The 23,254-nt window shown below is 39.6% G+C and overlaps 2 protein-coding genes and 1 pseudogene across 4 annotated transcripts in view; 1 reads left to right on the top strand and 2 right to left on the bottom strand.

Moving 5' to 3' along the window:
- Positions 1 to 10,386, bottom strand: part of ATL1 (atlastin GTPase 1) — a 79,600-nt gene extending 69,214 nt beyond the window's left edge. The window contains exon 1 of the mRNA XM_022570607.3: positions 10,280 to 10,386. Coding sequence (XP_022426315.1) covers positions 10,280 to 10,313 — 34 coding nt within the window. The 5' untranslated portion in view covers positions 10,314 to 10,386. The remainder of the gene's footprint in view (positions 1 to 10,279) is intronic.
- Positions 10,387 to 10,442: 56 nt separating this feature from the next.
- LOC149750291 (uncharacterized) lies at positions 10,443 to 21,440 on the bottom strand (annotated as a pseudogene).
- MAP4K5 (mitogen-activated protein kinase kinase kinase kinase 5) overlaps positions 21,409 to 23,254 on the top strand; it is a 146,584-nt gene continuing 144,738 nt past the window's right edge. For 2 of the 3 annotated variants that reach the window (XM_089906128.1, XM_089906127.1), the window contains exon 1: positions 21,409 to 21,516. In XM_089906128.1, coding sequence (XP_089762254.1) covers positions 21,409 to 21,516 — 108 coding nt within the window. The remainder of the gene's footprint in view (positions 21,517 to 23,254) is intronic. The other variant, XM_089906129.1, reaches the window with a different exon arrangement.

The following is a 23,254-nucleotide window of genomic DNA, read 5'->3' as shown; positions in this document are numbered from 1 at the left end:
TCTGTGTCATGCTCAGGTCTATCTCCACCATTCTCAGCTCTTCTTTTTTTTTTTATTTAGCCACTGTCTCTCTTTTTTTTAATTATTATTTTATCTTTATTTATTTATTTTGGCTGCATTGGGTCTTTGTTGCTGTGTGCGGGCTTTCTCTGGTTGCTGGGGGTGGGGCTACTCTTCGTTTTGTTGTGCAGGCTTCTCATTTCAGTGGCTTCTCTTGTTGCGGAGCACAGGCCCTAGAGCGCGCAGGCTTCAGTAGTTGCCGCGCGTGGGCTCAGTAGTTGTGGCTCGAGGGCTCTAGAGTGCAGGCTCAGTAGCTGTGGTTGCTACATGGGCTTAGTTGCTCCGCGGCATGTGGCATCTTCCTGGACCAGGGGTCAAACCTGTGTCCCCTGCATTGGCAGGCGGATTCGTAACCACTGTGCCACCAGGGAAGTCCCTCTAAGCTCTTCTTTACATTGCAGAGACTGGAAGTGTGGAAACTACAGTACTACAATTCTTACAATCCCTTCTTAGCAGGGTTCTCGTTTAGATTTTGCCCATGAAAGGCACTCATGACACTTGGAGGCAAGAGTGAAGATGAAACCTTTACTGCCTTCTAACAGAGTGGACAGATATGTGACCAGATATATGAACACCTATGAGACTTGCAGCACATGCCAAAAGGAACAGAACTGCAACAATTCACAGACAGTAGCCAACATTTTGAAGGTACTTTCAAGAAGTGTGTGCCTGGACCTTTGGAGTGGGAAGAGAGTGTAAGAATATGTGGTCCCATGTGAATGCTTACCAAGGGGCATTTACTGTAGAGGAAGCTCTCAAAAATCAGATGGACAAGGTGACTGACTCGTTTTGTGAACGTCAGTCAGCCTCCTACTCCAGCCACTCCTGCTCAGTAGGCCCACAGACTAAAACAGCAAATGACATATGAAGCATCTATATTAGTATCAGAAAAAATAGACTTTGGGGCAAAAAGCAATACTCAGGAGAAAGAGGTTCACTACATAAAAATAAAAGGCTCAGTTCATCAGGAAGATGTAACAAGTCCACATTTGTGTGCACCTAACAACTTAGCTCAACGTCCATAAACAAAGCTTAAGGGAATATTAAGGGAAAATTGGCAAACCCACTGTCATGTTTTAAAACATCTCGCAGAATTTTAAAGTATCTATCAGATATCAGTATCTGGTACATCAAGCAGTCCAGAAATCAGTTAGAGTTTGAAAGATATGAACAATACATTTAATAAGCTTGAGCTAACGAACATATATAGCACACTGCATCAAAACTTAGTAAACAAAAAGTGCTTTTCAAACCTACATGGAATATGTGTAAAAAATTAAACACGTAGTAGGACATAAAACAAGTTTCAACAAAGTTCACACCAGGTATTCTATAAACCTGAACTGCCTAATATTGCAGCCACTAGCCACATGTGGCTGTTCAAATTAATTAAAATTAAATAAAATTAAGTGTTTGGTCCTCATTCTCACTGGCCATACTTCAAATGCCCATAAGACACATGGCTAGAGGCTAACATATTGAACAGTATAGATACAGAACATTTCTATCAGCATAGAAAATGGTGCTACTGTACAACATATTCTCTGACTAGAATAAAATTAAGTATGAAATCAATATCAACAAAAATATAATTTAGAAATCCATACTTTCTGTATATTCACAGGTAAAGAAAGAAATCATTGTGGACATTTAAAATACTTCAAACTGATTGAGATTGAATCTACTGCATATCAACACATATAGGATACAGCAAAATTGATATTTAGAGAAAACCTATAGCCCTAAATGCATATATTAGAAAAAGAAGGCAAGCTCAAAATAAATGAGCTCAGTGTCCAACATTTTTTTAAGTTAAAAAGAGAATATAGAATGAAACCAAAGAAAGTACAAGAAGGAAATGATAGAGATAAACAGAAATTAGGTAAATATAAAAGAGAAAAAGGAGAGATCAACGATAAAAGATGTAATAAGGAAGATACAGATAAAATTCAGCAGAGAAAATAATAGAAAATTAAGAACAATCTCATGCCAAGTTGACAAAATGGACAAATTCCAAGAAAAATATAAATTATTAAATCTGACTCAAGTAGAAATAGAAAGCTTTAATTGTTCTATAACCAATACAGAAGTTGAATCAATAGTTCAAAATCTTACTAAAAGAAGACAGGAGGTCCAGATGGTTTAATAGACTAGTTTTCCCACACTGGATCATTCTAATCTCATATAAACACTTCTAGAGAATCAAAAAGAAAAGAAAAAAAATTTCCCCCCACTCATTTTATAAAGTTAATATAACCTTGATACCAAAGTCAGAAAAGGAAAGTATAAAAAAAGAAAATTAGTTGTAAACATGCTTGGAAATATCTTTAAAAGATTAGCAAATCCAGCAATGTATTTAAAAAGGTAATACGGTATGTCTAGCCTCGGTTTATTCCAGGAATGCAAGATCACTTCAACAAAGAAGATCTTATAATTAAACATATTAAAAAATTAAAGAATAAAAGCCATATGATTATTTCAATAATTATAGAAAAAGCAGTTATTATAATTCAATATGCAGTGATGATTTAAAAAAATATATTACTTAGGAATAAAGGAGAACATCCTTAACCTGATTAAGACAGGAAAAAGACATAAAAGACAAAGATTAAAAGGAATGAACAAAGCAATAACTACTGCAGATGATAGGTTTCTTTATGTAGAAAACCCTAAAAAATCAACAGGCAATTTAGCTGAATTAATAAGACAGTTTAATAAGGTTCCTAGATATAAGATAAATATGTAAAAGCTGACTGCATTTTATATACTATTAATAGCCAAATATATATATATATATATATATATATATATATACAGTTGATACTTGAACAACACAGGTTTGAATTGCACAGGTCCACTTACATGTGGATTTTTTTCAATAAATACACAGTTGGCCCTCCATACTGGCAGGTTCTGCATCAATGGATTCAACCAACTGTGAATCATACACTATGTTTACAATTCGTGGTTGGCTGACTCTGCCTAAGCAGAACCCACAAATACGAAGGGCAGACTATAGGACTTGAGCATCTGTCAGTTTTGGCATCTGCAGAAGGTCCTGGAATGAATCCCCCACAGATACTGAGGGGTGATTGTAATAGGGGAAAATATCATAACAACAAAAAATGTAAGGAACATAAGAGCAAAACTAACAAATGATAAGCAGGCCATTCAAGGAGAGTTTTTAAACTACTGCAAGACATCAAGAAACAAAAGCTAAATAAATGAAGGAATGTGCCATGTACATGGATAGGAATATTTAATATAGTAAAAATCTTGATTCTATCAAACTAATCTACAAATTGGATGCAATTTTAATTTAAAAAATCCCAACTGGGCTTTCCAAAGAACTTGAAAGCCAAAAGCCAAGAATAAAGAACAAAAAAAGCTATAAGGCATATAGAAAATAAATAGCAAAATGACAGAAGTAAATCCCTCCTTATCAGTAAGTTACATTAATGTAAATGGGTTAAGCTCTCCAATCAAAAGACAGAGACTGGTATAATGAATAAAAAAAATATGATCCAGCTACATGTTGTCTACAAGAGATTCACTTTGGATCCAAAGACACAAATAGGTTGAAAGTGAAAGGATGGAAAAAGATATTCCAATTCTAATGGTAAATGCGGACAAAATATACTTTAACTCAAAAAGTCAAAACAAAGAGGGACATTATATATTAATAAAGGTTCAATGCATCAAGAAGATATAACAATTATAAACATTTATACATTTAATAACAGGCCATCAAAATATGTGAAGTGTTAAGTTGGAGACTTCAATACCCCACACTCATAATGGATAGAACAATCAAACAGAAGATAGGCAAGGAAACAGAGAATCTGAACAACACGGTAAATCAACTAGGTCTAACAGACTTATATAGAACATTCTACCCAACACATTCTTCTCAAGTATATATACGACATTCTCTAGGATAGATCATATGCTAGACCACAAGATCATATGCTAACCACAAATTAAGTCTCAGTGGATTTTTAAAAGACAGATATCATATAAAAAATATCTTCTCTAATACACAGTGGAATGAAGTTAGAGATGAGTAACAGAAGTAAAACTGGAAAATTCACAAATCTGTGGAAATTAAGCAGCACACTCATAAACATCCAATGAATCAAAGAAGAAATAAACAAGAGAAATTAGGAAATGAAATGCAAATAAAAACTACAATGAGATACCACCTCACACCTATCAGGATGGCTACTATTCAAGAAAATAGAAAAGAACAAGTGCTGGTGAGGATGTAGAGGAATTACAACCTTTGTGCACTATTAATGGGAAAGTAAAATGGTACAGCCACTGTGGAATACAGTATGACAGCTCCTCAAAAAATTAAAACTATAACTACTATATGATTCAGCAGTTCTACTTCTAGGTATATACCCAAAGAATTGAAAGCAGGTCTCAAAGAGATGTATTTGAACACCCATGTTCATAAGAGCGCTATTTACAGATGCCAAAATGTGGAAGCAACATAAGTGTTTATTGACAGATGGATAAGCAAAATGTGGTATATACAGTCAATGAAATGTTACTCAGTTTTAAAAAGGAAGAAAATTCTGACATATGCTACAACATGGATGAAACTTAAGGATTCTATGCTAAGTGAAATAAGCCAGTCATAAAAAGACAAATACTTGATTCCACTTATATGAGATACTTAGAGCAGTCAATATCACAGAGGCAGAAAGCAGAATGATGGCTGCCAGGGGCTGGCGGAGGAGGGAATAGGGAGTTAGTGTTTAATGGGTACAGATGCTTTGCAAGATGAAAAGAATTCTGGAGATGGACGGCAGTGGTGGTTGTACAACAACATGATGTACTTAGCACTACTGAGCTGCACACCTAAAAATGGTTAAGATGGTAAATTTTATGTGTATTTTACCACAATTTTAAAAAAATGAAAAAAAAGAGACATGCAAAATTTTAAAACCAAATATTATAGGAGAAAATTTTATAACTTTGAGGTAGAGGAAGATTTCTTAAAATACAAAGAGCACAAACCATAAAGGAAAATATTAAATTAACTATTTTTAAATATAAAATTTCTGTTTACTAAAATATACCATCAAGAGAGCAAAGTCACATCACAAAGTAGCAAAGGACAAATAACCTGACAAAAGATCAGCAAAGGGCAAATAGGCAGAGTAGGAAATAGTAATGGTGAATAAATGTATGAAAATATACTCACACCTCATTGGTAATCAGTAAAACACAGATTTAAACCATAGTGAGATATCATTTCACATCTATTATAATACCAAGTGTGGGTATTATAAGTAAAAAAAATACTTTGTGGAAAAATGTATACACTAGATTCCATTTATTTTAGGGTCTTAAAAATGTAAAACTAAATAATATATAATTTAGTAATATATGTTACATATATACACACATACATATATATAATATATATATATAAAATGATCAGGAAATGAGAAACACCAAATTTATGAAAGTATTTATAATGAGATGTTGCCATAAAGGAGGGGCACACAAGCAGTGTCAAAATATTGATAAAGTTCTATTTTTTCAGCTGGGGAGCGGGGATACAGGTGCTCATTATTATACTTTTTAAAATTGAACATCTGTTTTATTTTTTTGTATATATAGACATTTTTATAGAATAATTTTTATGTAAAAGAGCCTCCAACTTTAAAAATATGCAACTATTTTTTATGACTAAAGTTTCTCACAGTAAATCATTTTCCCGATGATCACAGGTTACACTTACAGTCTAGTCACTGGTTTCTAAAGATAATAAAGGCTACAGAGTTTGAAATGGAGGAAAGATATAACCCAAGAGCCATCAAGACAAGGTAAGCAGATATAAAGTATAAAATATATATATACGAAAAATATATATGAAAAAATATGTAGGGAAGGCAAATTAAATTAGAATAATGTGGAGGGAAGAGTCTGTAGGGGAAGTACATGTATGACCCAATAGAAATTTTATTTTGTTTCAGGAGGAACGGATATATAGAAAATGAGGCAAGTACAAAGGGACAAAGGGTCTCATTCCAAGGAAAACAGAATACAGACAATTGGAAAAGAAAGATCAGGGGATTACTATAATCAAGATTGTTTTTAACCTTTCCTCAAAAAACAAAAACAGAAACCTAAAAATTAATTTTCAGCAAATGCCTTTTCAACAAATAGACGTTTCCTACACTTACTGTGAAGCTAAGAGTTTTTTTTAAAGGGGCAGGAAAAGCTGACACTTTAGTGCAAATATTCTTCTTCTAAAGCAATATTGCACCAACAGTTTCTGTTACATTGCTGAAAACTCAAATTACCAGGTGGCATCCCAAGTTTTTAAGCAACTGTGATTAACAAAAACAAATAAATAAAAACGGGTACACTTCTGTTTTGTTTCTGGGAGTACTTAAACTCTAAGCCCAACATTGAAAGACTGCTTTCTGGGCTACTGTTTCTGATATTCATCTGTCTCCTTTGTCTTCCATACTAGCATATTCTTTGCCTTCTTTTCTAGTCCAAAGCGATCAAGTTTATAGAGCATTGATTTCTCATACCAGCTTAAGCCTAGACAGGCTTGTTGTGGCACCTATTGGATTCTATTTTAATTCCTTGTCCTTCTCACATGGACCCGGTAAACAAACAACCCTAAATTTAAATCCTAGGTCTATAACATAAATTATCAAACCTCTGGGAAGTTATACTCTCTGTGTCAGATTCCTTATATATTAAAATAAGGATAATAATGCCTACCTTTTAAGAATTGACTTTTTTTTTTTTTTTTTCCGGTACGCGGGCCTCTCACTGCTGTGGCCTCTCCCGTTGCGGAGCACAGGCTCCGGACGCGCAGGCTCAGCGGCCATGGCTCACAGGCCTAGCCACTCCTCAGCATGTGGGATCTTCCTGGACCGGGGCACGAACCCGTGTCCCCTGCATCGGCAGGTGGACTCTCAACCACTGCGCCACCAGGGAAGCCCAAGAATTGACTTTTAAATGCTTAAATTTATTCAAACTTCTAGTTCAGTGTAGATCCAGGTACAGGTGGTGGGATTCTCAGTTTTGGAAGCACAGATTTGCCTCCCAGTTGTATGTATGGGTATGATCCTCAAACACCACCCAACTCTGGGTGTCAGCAGAGATGCTTTTCTGTTTTCTAGCTTCCATGGCCCCTGTAGGACCTAACAGCTCTCTGACCACTCAGATAAAAATAATACCTGTTATTGGTCCTATAGGGCCCTTATCTGAACTTTAGGTCCCCCTTACAAATTTTGCAAGTATCTCTCTTGCACTTTTCTTGGAAATCCTGTATTTTCCAATTCTGGATAGTTTAGCTTTCCCCTCTGCCCTTTGATTTCTAACTCATCTGAAAAATATGTATTTAGCTAGATGATAAGGTCAGTTTACTGTCTTCCTTTCTAAGCTATCACCTGAGTTTTTTTCTCATCAGAGACCTCTGCCTTCTATGAGGGCCTGTTTTCTCTATTAAACTCACACCATGCCTCATTAAACATAAAAAACATTCCATAGCATTATGTTATAGAAAATAAATTAGATGACAACTCTAGGTTCTAATCTCAGTCCTTTAACTTACTAAATACTATGTGACTTTCACCAAGTTATTTAACCTACCTGAGACTCAGTTTTTTCATCTGCAAACAGGGAATATGTCTTGACAACTTAGGAGGCTAAAGGTCAAATGCAGTAATGCAGATGAATGTGTCTTGAAAACTATAGTTCTAAACAATGCAGAAAGTATTATCCATTCAACAAAATACTGGTGATGGCAAAAGAATCAAGTCAAACTGCCAGAGTTGGAGTCCTAGCTCTATTATTTACCTTTTAATATGTAAAATGAGGATTATAATACCTACTTCATATGATATTAGCTCAGTGATGTTAGTTGTTATTATTAAATGCCTATTACATGTTAGGAATTGTACTAGATGCTGGTAATAAAATAGAATCAAGACAGACATGGCTAACATCTTTGCCAAAAACTTCTACTATGTCCTACTCCATATGCTACATTTTCTAAGTCATTTATGTCATATACACTTTACAGCAAGGAAAAATCTGAGTAGTAAAGCATTTCCATAGAACATCAAGATAAGACCCCACAATTCCACTATTTCTTTTCTGTGAAATTTCCAGTGAACACATAGTAACTGTGGTATTTCTTTTCTTAATTCATCACTTGACTCAAAACTCTTTTCATGACTTCTGGGTAAACTGCCTAGAATACGTTTCTATCAAATGTAAATAAGACAGTGTTTCTGAAGGTAACATCCAAAGATGATCTGCTTCTCAATCACCTAAAATGCTAATAAAAGGCAGATTCCTAGACCTTATTTCAGATGTATTGAGGCAAAAGCTCTGGCTGGAAGATGTGGGAATCTGCATTTCTAATAAGTTCCCAGTGTGATTTTTATGCAAATCCCATTTGAGAACCACATTCTCAAGAAAGAAAAAACCTCCACTACATAAGAAATTTGTAACCAAAGGCAACACTGAAAAATAATGATCCAAAGCTTCGTGAAGGAGAAAAATTTTAATCGTCAGAATAAATTTTCACATGCCTGTCTCTTAACAGGGTTGAGTCAACAGTGCACAGAGATTAAGACCAAAATTGACTTGAACATACACACGTTAACTGTGACTATTCAAGAAACTCCTATTCTGGAGGCCAAGGGAAAGGACAGAAAGGGGACACTCTGAAAAAGTTTACCCATATTTCAGAAGAAGCAAACAAAACGGTGTTATTGCAGTAGTCACGCCTACTAAAATTGGGATTTGGTGATATCAGAAAATGGAACCGATTTCTCTTGAACTCGGACAACTAAAGACAGACCTCCCTGCTCCAACTCCCCGCATCTACCATAAACGTTGGATAATCTCTCAAATGTAGACTTTGCCTACTTGGGAGTTAAGCTGGTCCTGTGACCAATCAGAGGCAAGGAAAAATATGATCTTTTGATAAAAGATAATCAATTTTCATAAAAGATAACCAAAATAACTAATTAAAATTTATACCTCTCAATCTGATGGACAGTTATAGAAGAGATCTCACTGAGACACGGAAGAGAGTCAATCAAGGAGCCCTGAACTCCTAGTGCCTGTAAACTTTCCAAATAACAATTCAAAGCTAATGAACAAACTACTTCTCTGCCCACTAAGCCACACTGGTCTGAGACCTGCTCTGGTGCAGATAATAAAATGCCCTAAGATGGCAGTGGGTTCACTGTGGCTGGAAGAAGTCGGGAGCCCAAAGAGGAAAAAGACGCCCAACCTGCCCACACTAACCGTCCGTCCGCACCCAGTCTGGAGCAGCAGAGCGGGCGGGGCTGCGATTTCTCCTGCATCACTGCGCCCTCTCTTCTCCGCCTGCGTGAGCACCGCCCTCCCACTCGCGGAGTGAACCCACTGGGCCTAGCCTCTCCTTCCCCCTCCCCTCGGCCTGATGCTGAATCATGAGCCCTGCATCTCCAAAAGGTAAAATCTGAGAACAATGCCACCCTTAGGGCTGGCCTGAATGGGGTACCAGGTCGGGGTGGGGCGGAAGGCTGGAAACCACAACTTTGCTCCCCTTCTTCCCAAATTCCCCACCCAACCCCCAGATGAAAATGAGTACCGCAGCCTTAGGGGATTCCCAAGCGTCACCCCTTCTCAGGCGTCGCTCGGGTTGGCAAAGGTCAGACCTGGGCCCGGCGCGCTCCGCCTCATTGTTCCAACGCTGCCTACCAGCCTGCCCGCCAGCCAGGAGTCCGAGCCCTGCAAGGCCGGGGAGCCCGCAGCTCGTGGGGAAGGGGTGGGCGATCTCCGCCCCTCTCCTGTAACCACCGCCCCCTGCCCACCACCCTCGCCCTTCCTGCCCACCTCCTTTCGCTAAAGCGGAACCGGCGAATCCCCCGGAGGCGACCGGGTGGGTGCTGTCCAAATGCTGGGAGGAGGAGGACTGGGGTGGGGTGGGGTGGGGAGGGGGGGGAGAAGCGGGAGTCTCCGGCCTGCGCTTGGCTGCAGCCTTCGCCCCACAGCCAGATGCCGGTTCCACGGGTCCCGCTCGGCCACCATTCCTCCCGCCCGACAGGGAGCCGCTCGGCGGTGGCCATCTCCCAGCCCTGGATGCTGGCGCCGAGCAGCCCTTGGCCCTCCTCGTCTCCAGAAGCAGAAGGCGGAGGGCCCATCCCCGTGCAGGCTGCAGAAGTCACCATACGCTACTCACCCCAACTGTTTCTGTCCCTGCGGTTCTTGGCCATGGTGGTCCGGGGACTGGTGGCGGTGGGGCGCTGTCACGGCGCTCGCTCTTCTCCCGGCCGCAGGTTGCTGGCGGTGGGAGGCTCTGTGCCCGCGCTGGGCGCAGTTCACTCAGACTCTGAGGATGTTGCTGTGGCGCTGGTGGGAAGGAGTGGGGAGGAGAAGGGAGGAGAAAGGGATGAACCAAGCTCAGCATCACAAGCCCAAGTTCACACAAATACCAGCGTCACACCCTCCCTACCTCAGCCCACCCCCAGAGCCTGAAGACAGTGACAGACAATGTACTGCAACATTTTCGATGGAAAAAACATACAAATGAATAGCACCCCCTTACACACTCTCAAAGAATTTAACAGCATTATACAGTCAGAAATAACACAAACCAGTATACTGCATGATTCTGTATGTTCAAATACCTGTTTCCTAGACCAGTTACATATTAGTAGAAACATGCTGGCAACATTTACATAGCCAAAGAAATTTTAAAAATCTGCGTTTATCTACCAGGTACCATTTCCCCCTAACTTAAAAGCAAGGTCACATTAGTAAAGAGGGTATCATGCATTTTTGTACCTGTATACTGAACAGGCCTGTCTTAAAATTAGGATAGCAAATTTAGATTAAGATCAAGATAAATGAAAGCTGGAGATTCATCATAATCTGTAACTAACTCCATTCTAGTGGGCAAAATTTCCCACTACATTTGCAGAGATATCACCTGGCGTTATACTGACAAATATTCTAAGTCATACTATATAATCTGGAAGAGCCTCGGCAGTAACAAAGGTTGCAGACAATTTTGAAAGCAAAAGGCAGTAAATACTTAAAAAAAAATTCTCAATCTCTCCCTTTTCACTGGTTTCTTCCTCTTTCCCTATAAACGTAATTTTCAATGTCCTAGAAACACTGTCCCTTCATGCTACCTGACCCTCAAGATACCATCATCCCATTCCTCACACAGTTTTCACCTGCATGTGCTTGTCGCCCATACTCTACACAGATCAGTTCTGCCTAGGAGATTACTGCTAGCTTCTTAATTACCAGATCCTTGGTCTCTGTTTACTCCTCATCATAAGCAACTCTTCACTCTGTGTCCCCTCGATGTAATTTACTATGATGGCTTCAGACAGGACCTCCATCCATGCTGTTGATTCCCAAATCTCTCTTCTAGTCTTAAGCTCTCTTGAGGAGAGATAATCATCATTCCAGAGCTGAATTTATAACTGCCTGAGGTCATCTTCAGTTTGTATTCCTACTGACACTTCAAAATCAATATGTCAAAAACCAAAGTCTCTCACTCACCACTGCCAAATCTTATGCATTCCATATTTCAGTTAATGGTTCTATGACCTCAGAACACTGTAAACAAAGTTTACAGTATGGTTTTAAAGGGGACTGTGTTCAACAGAGTTGCATTCCCTAAACACTAATGAGACAACATAGGAAGATAGAAATTATCTCACCCCATACCTACAAAACAAATTCATTGAATAAAAAGAAGCGTGTTCTGCTTTTCTTGTATTTCTTTACTATAATTCTCAGCTCACATTCTAGCCTGAAAACCCCTTTCAGGTGAATCCCATTAAAAAAGAGTAAAGTAGATTCCACCCCCAAAATGTTATATATGTAATTCAGTATCTATTCCTAATTGAAAAAGAAACTTATTTTCAAAAAACCCTTTTTCTGCTGTAATTAATAAGTAATCTGTGAGATAATACTTGAGACTGTGTGAATGTCTTGGCCAAGAACGTTTTCATCCAATGGTTTTTAGCATCCATTGACGTCCTTGCATGAAGTGACTTTATATTAGTGATTTTAAAATAATTATACCATTTCTTTTAGATTCTACATTTAGTAGTTGGCATTTTCTCTGCCACCTTTGTTTGTTGAGTACCACTGTCCACTTCATGGATTCATAAAATCTAAAAAAACTTCACTGTATCATTGACCATCATTATTCTTTCTAATGCTCAAATTGCCCTAAACTTGACCAATGGTAGCCCCTTCAAGTTAACGCCTGTGTCCTTTTAACATGTCCTATTTGTCTTTGATCATTTTCCTTGTTTTCTGGCACAAGAAAATGTTTCAAGTTTCCCTTGTATTTTCCCTGCCTCAGAACTAGGGTTAACTGTTCCTCCAAGAAACTCTGGCTGCTTTTAATGAGAAAAGGAATTTAGAAACCAAGATCTGAATGTTAGTTGTGCTCACTGCTAGCTGGAATTTCACTGACTGTTTCAAGACTCTTTCAGTGGACATTGTTAGAACACATTTATTTTTTAAAACCACAAGTTTAATCTACTCTAAAGAAATACCTCCAACAGTATGAAAATACATACATACAGAGTAATTTATTGCAGCATTTTTGTTATTGCAATATATTGGAAATAACCTAAATGCCCATATATAGGAGAGTGGTTAAATACACTATAATACATGTGCACAATGGAATACTATGTAGCTATAAAAAAGAATACAGAAGATCTTTATGAACTGATACATACTGAATTCCAGAATACATTGTTAAATGGAAAAAAAAAAAACCCAAAGCACAAATGCTTAACTCATCCTGTAAGAAAGAAAAGCATATAAAAAATGTATGTGCTCATCTGTGCAAAAGAAATACAGGATAAACTAGAAACCAATGAGGTAAGTTATCTACAGGAGATGAGTGGGAATAGGATGGAAGCAATGGAAGAATGGGAATAGGGTAGTAAGGATTAGGACGACTGATGCTTCTCTAAGCATAACCTTTTCATAAAGCCCTGACTGTTAGAACCATGGCAATGTTTCACATTCTCCAAAATAAATAACTAAAATCAATCATGGTGGGATGAATTCGGAGACAGGGATTGACATATATACATTAATATGTATAAAATAGATTAATAAGAACCTGCTGTATAAAAAATAAATTAAAAAAATAAAATAAAATCAATCAGGATATGGGGCTAGGGGTGGAAGGAACTCAAAATGGAATTACAAACAGTAAAAAAAAAAAAAGTGAACCTAACGATATTACAGGGGAATAACATAACTACACTGAAGTGTTTTCTAAACCTGAGGAGCTTTAGAAAATAGTATTTTGATTGTATGCTGTAAGACTAAAGACAAAAACTGTATACAAGTATTGCTCTTTAGTTCATAATTTTTTTTTCTCCCAGGACATACGTGGGTTAGCAATTCTGAAATTATTTATGTTTGCACTAGAATTGAACAAATATATCGTGGGTAATCAGAGCCAGATTTCTTGCTTTTGGAGATGAAGTTACAATAAGGAGAGGGGAAGGACAGAATGAACCCTGTGGTGTTGAACTGGAATCTGAGGTATCAGTATGATACAGTAAAAACACAAATAGCTGAATTAAAAAAAAATGGGCAGAGGCTCTAAATAGACATTTCTCCAAAGAAGATATACAAATGGCCAAGAAGCACATGAAAAGATGATTTAATGTTTTTAGTCACTAGGGAAATGCAAATCAAAATTTGAAAAACTGCAATGAGACATCACCTCAGAATGTAACCAAAAAGACAAAAAGTGTTGGTGAGGATGTGGAGAAACTGGCACTGCTGGTGGGAATACAGCCACTTTGGAAAACAGTCTGGCTGCTTCTCAAAAAATTAGATACAGAGTTACCAATTGGCCCAGCAATTCCACTCATAGATATATACCCCAAAGAAATGAAAAACACATGTTCATGCAAAAACTTGTACAGGAATGTTCATAACAGCATTGTTTGTAGTAGCCAAAAGGTGGAAACAACCTAAATACCAATAACTATCAATGGATAAACAAAATATGGTATATATCCATACAATGGAATATTATTTAGCCATAAAAAGGAATGAAGTACTGATAAATGCTACACCATGGATGAACCTTGAAAACATTATGCTAACTGAATGAAGCCAGTCACAAAGACCACGTATTGTATGATTCCATTTATATAAAATGCCCCAAATTGACAAATCTATAGAGACAGATAGTAGATTAAAGGTTGCCTAAGGCTAGAGAGGGTGGGTGGGAGGTTGGGGAGAAATTGGGGAGCAATTGCTATTGACTACAAAGCATCTTTTGGGGGTAATAAAAATGTTTAAAAATTTTTATTGAAATCAATTCTGTTCAACTCTGTGAATATACTAAAAATCACTTAGTTATATAAATTGGTGAATTATATGGTATGTGAGTTATATCTCAATAAGACTGTGTTTTAAAAGTCAAAGTCAAGTTTATTTTAAATCAGAAAAAAAGAGGAAAAGCTATTTGTACTTTAGTACTCTAGATCCTCTCTCCTCCTGACTCCTCTGGGATATTACTCCAAAAATTATTCCCTCCCTCCTATATCCTCAATTATTTTTTCTTCTATTGGTTCCTTCACCATGCTTATTTTCCCCAAAAAAACTCTCAATCAGGAGTTTTTCAGTAATCGATGATCCAACTTGCTCCTTCCCTCTATAACTAGCAATCTTGTTAAAGTATATCAGTTAGAATGCTTTTGGCTGTAACTCAAAATGGCTTAAGTAAAAGGACATTTACTGTCACATAATTTTTTTGAAGACAGGTTGGTTTTATGGTGGTTCATTCATCAGTGCAACATCATCATGGATAAGTTAGGATAAAGAATTGGCTGCTGTAAAAAAAAAACTACAGTGGCTTAAGACACTTATTTCTCTCTCATGAAATAATGTGAGTGTAAGCCATCCAGGACTAATATGGTGGCCTCTTTATACTTTCTTCCACCCTTAACTTGGGACTTCCATCATGTAATCCAAGATGGCTGCTTGGACATTCACATCCTCATTCCAGCCATGTAGAAGGGAAGAAAAGGAAGAAGTGGATATATCCAATCTGCGGGTACAACTCAGAAGTTGCACACATCACCTCAACTCAAATACCATTGACCATACATGTCCCACGCAGTTGATAAATATACCATGTATTTAACTAAAATTTGGGGAATCTAATACCACAGAAAGAAGAGAAATGGATACTGGAGAATACAAGCAGACTTTTTCACTAGGACCAAGATTGCATTCTACCATACTGTGTGTGGGCTTATTTTCTAATGCAGGCTCCTGCCATAGTTCCAAAATGGCATCTGCCATTCCAGCCATCAGAGGCACACAGCCATGCCTAGAGACATAAAAAGGCATGTCTATGTCTTGTGTACCTTGTTAAAAAGCACTCCAGCAGACTTTTCCTCATGTGTCATTGTCCACAATGGTCTAAGCCTAAACCATCCCCTTAACAAGAGGAATGAGGCTAGGCCAATCGACATTTACCCCCTAAGATTGGGGAAGGTCTCAGTGTCCTTTAATGGACATAGCCACTCAGAAAAGGTCCACAAAATTGTGGTTCTGATAATACAGAAAGAGGATCGTTTCTGAGCAGAATGCCCAAGGTCATAATCAGAGCTTCCATTTCCCCCTCACCCTCCATTAGTATCTCAGCTGGTAGGGTGATCCAAACTTTACTCCCATAGGATCCAAGTCCTTAGTGGTCTTATATTTACTGGATTGCTGCAGTTTCCCATTGTTCAGTAATTGTGGACATATGAAAACCAAGAGGTACCCTAGTGTATACCTGGGGTTCCAGATATAGTCCTTATTCTCTTTGTCAAGCAACAACCAATTTCCCCTTGGTAATTAAGACCAATCACCCCAACCAGTACAATGAACCCCTCTCTAACTGTTGGCTCAGTGGTCTGAACACCTCATATAGCCCGGGTGGTAGTGTCAGCTTCCTATTTAATGGAACTGTGACTGGGTTATCTGGGGAAAGTATCTGTCCCTTGCACACTAGGGCCTTCAGATCCACCAAGCCCAATGTTTTAGAGTCAAAGTTGTACAGGCAAAAATTTTTCAAGTGAATTATTAGGAATAATAAAAGGGTCACTCCTACCTCCACACCCTGGTTCCTCGGCCCATGCATTCTGAATATGGGGTAGGTGGCAATATATATTGGCTACTGAGTTAAATCCTGTATCATATCCTCACAGGGGTTATCTCTCAGCCAACTGATCCTTCAGCAGGACTTTCCTCCATTGTATCATACTAGATGCTTCTAAGTGATGGGTTTGAGGTAAGATCAGTTAATTTCATGGGCATGACTCCATTGCCACACTTCCTCATAGTAAAATGAGTTTCTTGCTCAAATTTAATGTTGTTTGTGATACATAGTGATGAAATAAGGCATTCTGTAAGTCCATAATTGTGGTACTAGTAGAAGCTTTCCAAGCAGGGATGGTAAACCTGTATCTGGACTATGTATCTATTCCCATGAAGACAAATTGCTCTTCCCTCCATAATCAAAGGGACCTGGTTTAATTAAACTGCCACCAGGTAACTGACTGGTCTAAGGAATAGTACCTTACTAGGGTCACTGCAATGGCCTCTGCTATAAGGAAGCTAAATACACCATAGAGGCAGTAAACGTATTACCCTTGGCAAGTGGAAGCCCATGCCACTGAATCTGTGTTTAGCCTCCATTCCTATTGCCACATGGCCCCACTGAACTAGTACTAAGGTAACTAGGTAGAGGCTGACTGACATCCATAGGACAGATCATCTTGTACACCTGATTACTGGGACGGATGCCCTCTTGTGGGCAGTCAAATGGTTCACAGACATTTTCACATTCCGGGTCAATTTTGAGACTCCATCCATAATACATTGACTTCCTTATTTCTGATCATCTTCTTTCCAAGTTATTGCCAGCTTATTAATTACTGTGCATAAATCAGTATAGATTCATACCTCAGGCTATCTTTCATTCCTAACACAGAGGACAGTCAGATGTTTTATTCAAAATTATGCCCTCTGGGAAAATTTCTCTTCATCTCTATTTTTCAGGACCACTTTACTATGAAGTAGGGCCATAATTCAGTGGCTCTATGCTTCTAGTTGGTGCTAGTATATCATCCAGACCATTAATAAACCAGGCCCAAGCTTTTCCTTCCTCTGCTAAATGACCATGAGCCCAAAGACAGGGTTCAAAAAAAGGTGGCAAAGAAGTAGGGGCAGGTACAATGAAAGTTAGTCCATGTACTTTACTTGTGCCTTCCAGATCAGCTCAGGCCACCCCAGTATATACCTTTCCATTTGACAATGGAATTCTGCTGCCCATGTTCAATTTATGAGTCATCAGATAAAATCCAGTTCCTAAAGAGCAGTTCACAGCACAAAATCACTTAGAATCCTGTGGTCAGGTGTTTAGTATCTGCCGAGCCCTGGTAGCAAGCCAAGAGTTGCTTTTCAACTGAGCTGAATACAGGAACCCCTGTATCAATTCTCATATAAACTTTAAAACCACCCTGGGGATCAAAGTTACATATCAGATGATCAATTCAAGCTGGATAAAAAAAGGATGTGCACTGCCTTCCTCAACTCTTCTTTTGAAAACTCCCATTATAATGACCTGATACTGATTCTGAATGAGACGCATGTTCTGCTGCTCTCCAGAACAAAACAGAATTCTCCCATACTTTGAAAACACAGTTTTGGCCTCAACAGACAACTGATCCTCATTAGTAACAGAAAGAATAGTTTAACTATTTCAAAATCCAAATGATAATTACGGCAAATGTCTTCCAATATTTAATTGATTTATATTTAACAAACCTATAAAGCTCAATCACATAAAATTACATTTTGCAACTAGCTTATGTTGGAAGATTCATCAGGAAATTATATTGTTTAAGCCTATATGTTCCATACTAAAATTATTGTCCTCATGCTCTGTTTTGTCACACTTGAGGGTTTTAATTAGCCATTCTGTCTTGGTTACTAAATTGTGAAACTGACCTAGGTAGAAGTTGAAAAATTTTATGTCCTTCATTTTGTTTTCTGTTTTTTTGGCTGCACTGTGCTGTATGCGGGAACTTAGTTCCCTGACCAGGGATCTCACCCATGCCCCCTGCAGTGGAAGCGCAGTGTCTGAACCACTGGACCGCCAGGGAAGTCCCCGTGTCCCCCAATTTTAAAAAATTAAGCCTCGGCTAAAATTGAAACAAGAGGCCACAGATTATAATTAGCATTTTACTAAAGAACTTTGAAAGAAGGGAAAAACACTATAGAGCATAGAGCAAACCATAAAAGGTTGTTAGGTAGATAACAGAAAAACATGGAATATATTTACATGTCAGATATTATGAAGACACAAAGAATATATGACAGTTATATCAAGCCATACTTATTCAATGCCTTGGCATTATGAAATTTGGTAGTTTGTAAGAAACTCTTCTGTGCTCAGTTGAAAACTTTTTATTGTTATGTTACCTTCAACCTTGAAACCATGTGCTTAATTGTTTAGGACGTAAATTTAAATTTATGCACTGTATGTTTATTTTATGGAAATTGAATGTGAATTTCTTTACTAACCATGAAATATTTAACAGACAAGCTATGACTTCACTGATCTTGATAAAATTAACTCGACCAGTATTTAAAAATTCTAAAGATTCTCTTGGAGTTAGTATAAAGCAGATGTTTTTTGCTTGCAACAACTGTGGTACAAGTAAAAGAACGATTATGGCAGACACTTCTTAACCACCACATAAAATCTTGACTTTTTCCATGCTAGCCACCTCTGGGTTGATGATCAAAGCATGTGGATCTGCCATTACTGGCAGCATAAAGCATCTGCACTCCAGGGTCTTGTTGAAGCCTATGACCTCAAACTTTTTATTGCCTAATTCAAATCAAACATTGTGTTTCAAGAATAACATGCTTAAAGGAGTGTCAGAAAAACATTTATCCTTGTTTCAAACTGGTAATTCAGAGTTTTCATTTTAGGAAGGCCCATGAGGTAAGTTTTCCTAAACTCTTAGTATCAGGAAAAGATGTAACTCTCTCTCAATTAACTGGTTTACTGTGATCTCAGAAACACTATAAAACCCTCTGCTTTGGCCAATTTGCTGTATTGTTCTGCTTTCTTAATTTTCCTTTCTTTAACATCATACCTATTTCCTCATTTTTATCTTATGTTATAGTATGCATTTTCTGTATGCTGCCTCAAATTCTCTGAGGAATAATGTAGGTATAAATAAGTAAGGATAAATAAATTTCAGACTAGAAAAAGGATCAATGCTTATAGGATCAAAGGGGGAAAAAAAGAAATCTATGACAGTGAATAAGTACTAGGATACCAATAGAACATTTGAAAAGATTTTGAGTCATTGAAGCCAAAAGTATTTGCCCACCAAAACAAGTGCCAAGAAGCTCTGAAAGAAGGAACTGTTCTTCAACAATTTTTTCAATGCAGCAAACACATAGGCTTTGTCCATAGGGCATGTTAAGTCTGAGCTTACTTATGTTCCCTAAATAAGTGCCCTTTGTGCACGGAGCACAAGAAAATACATATATTCCCTGTCCTGTTAAGGTGTGAATTTAATTTCTACATTATGCAATTGATTACAATGATCAACAACAAGGAGTACATTGCCCAAGAATGGAATTGAATTGGATGTTCAAAGCCACAAGCCAACATCTGCAACTTGCTCTTTTGTGATTTTTTTCAGTCACTAAATGCAATGGCCAAGTGTTAGCTGGCTTTTTTGTTCAAACCTTCACTGGGCTCTAGAAATAACTTTGCCAGTGTACAAACTGGCAACTTTATTTCTACCTTCAGAACAAGACTGGAACTGAAACTGCAAAACAGCTTGTTAATATCAGCCAAATTACTTCCCTAAACTCCTGTTCCATATTCTGTGCATTATGAAGTATTTTAAAACCTTTTATATTTTGAGAACCCTTTTTATAATCCTGTAAAATGCTTTATAAACACTTCCTTGGGTGTCTGATGCAAAACCTTATCCTCTTCAAGCTTTAGATAAGGATACGGAGACATTGCCAAATACGATGTCTTTCTTGTCCCAGATCACATACTGAGGAAGTGGTAGAGCCAGAACCAGGTTGTGGTCCCTGACTTTGTTTCAGATTCTGCAGAACTCGTGACCCAAGGAGCGATACCCGCGTTCAGACACCGCGTGTGCCCAACAGGGATAAAGGCCATCGAGACTTCCTAGGAATTCAGACTTTCAGAAATGTCTTGGGAAAACTCAGCAGAAGACAGGTTGCGCAGGCGTGCAGTGAAGCCTCAAACTCGTATCACTGAGAATGATTTGCAAAACAGGACGGTGCAGTAGGGTGTGCCGCGACTTAGTTCATCTGGCACTCCACTCCCCCACCTCCTTCCTTGGTGCCCCACTGCCAGGTGACTTCTCACCTGGCCCAGTGCCCTCAACGTACCTTTTCTGAACTGGGAGGGCTGCGTTCCCTTTCCCCTCGTGCCCACCCTTCTCCCTCTAGCCGTCACCTTCTAAGATTACCTGACAAAGCGGGGGGCGGTTTAGCGGAGGCGCTTCGGCCCACGAATGCCCGGGGGTGTCCCTAAGCCCCGAGGGTGGGAAGCAGAGCCTGGACCCGGAAAGGACGCGCCGGCCCGGGGGGCGCGGCGGCCCGGCCGGGAGAGTGTCGTGTCCCGAGCAGGCCTCAGGGCGGCACTCTGGCCCTGCGGCCGGCGTACTCGGGCGGGCAGCTGGGCGCCGACCCACGCTGGCCGGGAACGTGTCTCCCGGTGACGCAGCCCCGGGTGGAGAACGTGGTGCGGCGGCGGCGACGGTACGCCCCTCCGCCGCCCGCGAGAGAACGTGCGGTGCAGCGGGAGGCGGAGACGGCGCCGAACCTGGAGCGGCCGGCGGGCGCCTGGAAGCAGGACGCTGGCGCCGGCGAGGAAGTAGGTCTCAGGCGCGGCGCTCAACAAAGAGTGGGGCCGCTCCCCTCAGGTACCCAGCCGGCCCCGGGCCCCGGCGGGCGGGCATACCCGGCTCGGCAGTTCGCGGGCGGCCGGGGAGGGGGGAAGGGCCGAGGCCGGAACGCGGCGACTAGGCGCCGGGGACCCTTTCAGGCCCGGTGGTTTGCTGGCCCCGGCCGGGCGGAAGGGACGGGGCTGGGCCGCTCGGGGTTGTAGCCTCTGCTCGTTCCTCGTGCAGGCGGAGCTGCGGGCAGAGGCTCCATGTTGGGAAGCGGCGCCGCTCGTCCTTGTTAGCGGGAATCGGGGCGCCGCGGGCAGAGCCGGCGGGAGCCGGGCCCTGAGCGAAGATGGAGGCCCCTCTGCGGCCTGGCGCGGACATCCTGAGGCGGAACCCGCAGCAGGACTACGAGCTCGTTCAGAGGGTCGGCAGCGGCACCTACGGGGACGTCTATAAGGTGAGGCAGGCCGGGCTGTCTCCCTGCGGCCCGCTGGCTCCCGTATAGGGCCACTTTCTGGGGAAGTATGAGGAGGGGGGAGGATGCTTTTATTGTTGCGTCTTGGAGATGCCGCGGCCGGGTTCAGTGTACTCGATTCAGGGCACCTTTTATTCACTGCTTGCTCTAATCGCTCCAACAAGCAGAACTAAACACACCTTTGCAAACTACCGTAGTACTTTTTTGTGGTATAAAGGGTTTTTAACGCTTATTTATGGTATCCAAGGGAGTTCGAATCCGCTTATGGAGTTGCCCTTGAGGATGTTCTTGTCTTAGCATGGAAAAATGCTTCCTGGAAGACAGTAGACAAGAAAGTATGTTGACATTCCGACATTTGCATAAAAAACTTTTTAATGGATAATCTTGGTTTAAAAAGCCCTATGAAACCCTGTCTCTCAATTTTAAGTCTAATACTGGGTCAGAGTGACTTGTGCACAAACATTACCCAGTGAAGAACGATGCTTTTCCCGGCAGAAGTTTCATTATTTGTATCTGCTTGATGATTCTTTTTCTACTTTAGCAGTTCCTCTCTTTGGGATTTATAACATACCATGACCAAGAGTGGTTAAGGGCTGCTGTATTTTTATTATACTCGTTTGCTTTATTTGAGACAAATGATGAGGATGAGTTACTCTTAATTTGAGATTTAAAAGAAACATCATAGAGAAGCAAACCCAGGTCCCTAAATCCACTGAGTTCTTGTAGGATGAAGAGGAAAGATTGTTTTAGATCGCCTTATGCTTTTTGTTCTCTGTTCCAGAAAGGGAGCACTAATGCAACTCACATGGGTATATCAAGGGAAATTTCCTTTGATTTGGAACAGCTTTGTTTATTGGATTTAATGATGTTAGGTATCCCATTATTCCAAACAGCACTCCTGCATATACCTGAAATGGCTTTGTGTCGTATGGGTACTTAACCAGTAGAAGCCTTTAGGGTATGTTGTTTTTTACAGGTAATATGGTAATATGGAAGAAAAAACATCCCTTCTTCCTAACTTTTCTGTTTTTGTGTAATATCCTCCCTATTAATAGTAACAATTTGAGGTTGTGTTATGACAGTTCTAGCACTGTTTGATTCTATTGAGATGAAATGTAATGGGTAGGCTTTTTATTCTTTAAACAAGCATTTGAATCTTCTGTACTAGGTACTGTTCTGTATGGGATGTTGAATTGGGAGGAAGGTTCCAGCTTTTGCCTTGTGAATAATTTTAATTCAAAGTAGATAATTATAATAGAATCATCTTCTTTATATAGAATTAGGGGTAGTTAACTCTTAACTGTTTATTCATGGATTAGACATGTTGTGGAATGCTTTTTAAACAATTGAAATTCCTATTTGCCTTCTCAGTCCCACTTTTTAGTCACCTTCATCTTATGATTCACTGTGTATTACACTAGTTCATGTTAGTCACACAATTGGTAATTAATTCAGTTCCTGTTAATAATAAAATAATCTGAATTCCAATTCTTGTATATTTTCTCTCCTCCCTACTACACGAAAATTTAAAATGTTTTCCCCACAAAAATCCCAAGGCCTTCACCTTTTTTCTTTATAAATATAACAACTAAAGCAACTGTCTGGAGCAGGATTTTATCCTTGCCGGGGAAAGCAAAGGGTTATATTAAAGGGACGGCTAATGCTCGGCTTTTACCCTGGTGCCTCCCTGCCCTATCTCTCTCTTCAACAGCTCCTAAAC

Source organism: Delphinapterus leucas, chromosome 2 (assembly GCF_059928025.1).
Source record: "Delphinapterus leucas isolate spDelLeu-1000000601 "Yukka" chromosome 2, BTC_Dleu_Yukka2, whole genome shotgun sequence".
In the NCBI taxonomy this organism is placed as follows: domain Eukaryota; kingdom Metazoa; phylum Chordata; class Mammalia; order Artiodactyla; family Monodontidae; genus Delphinapterus; species Delphinapterus leucas.
Note: the sequence above shows the minus strand (reverse complement) of the source record. Positions and strands in the feature narration are given on the sequence as shown.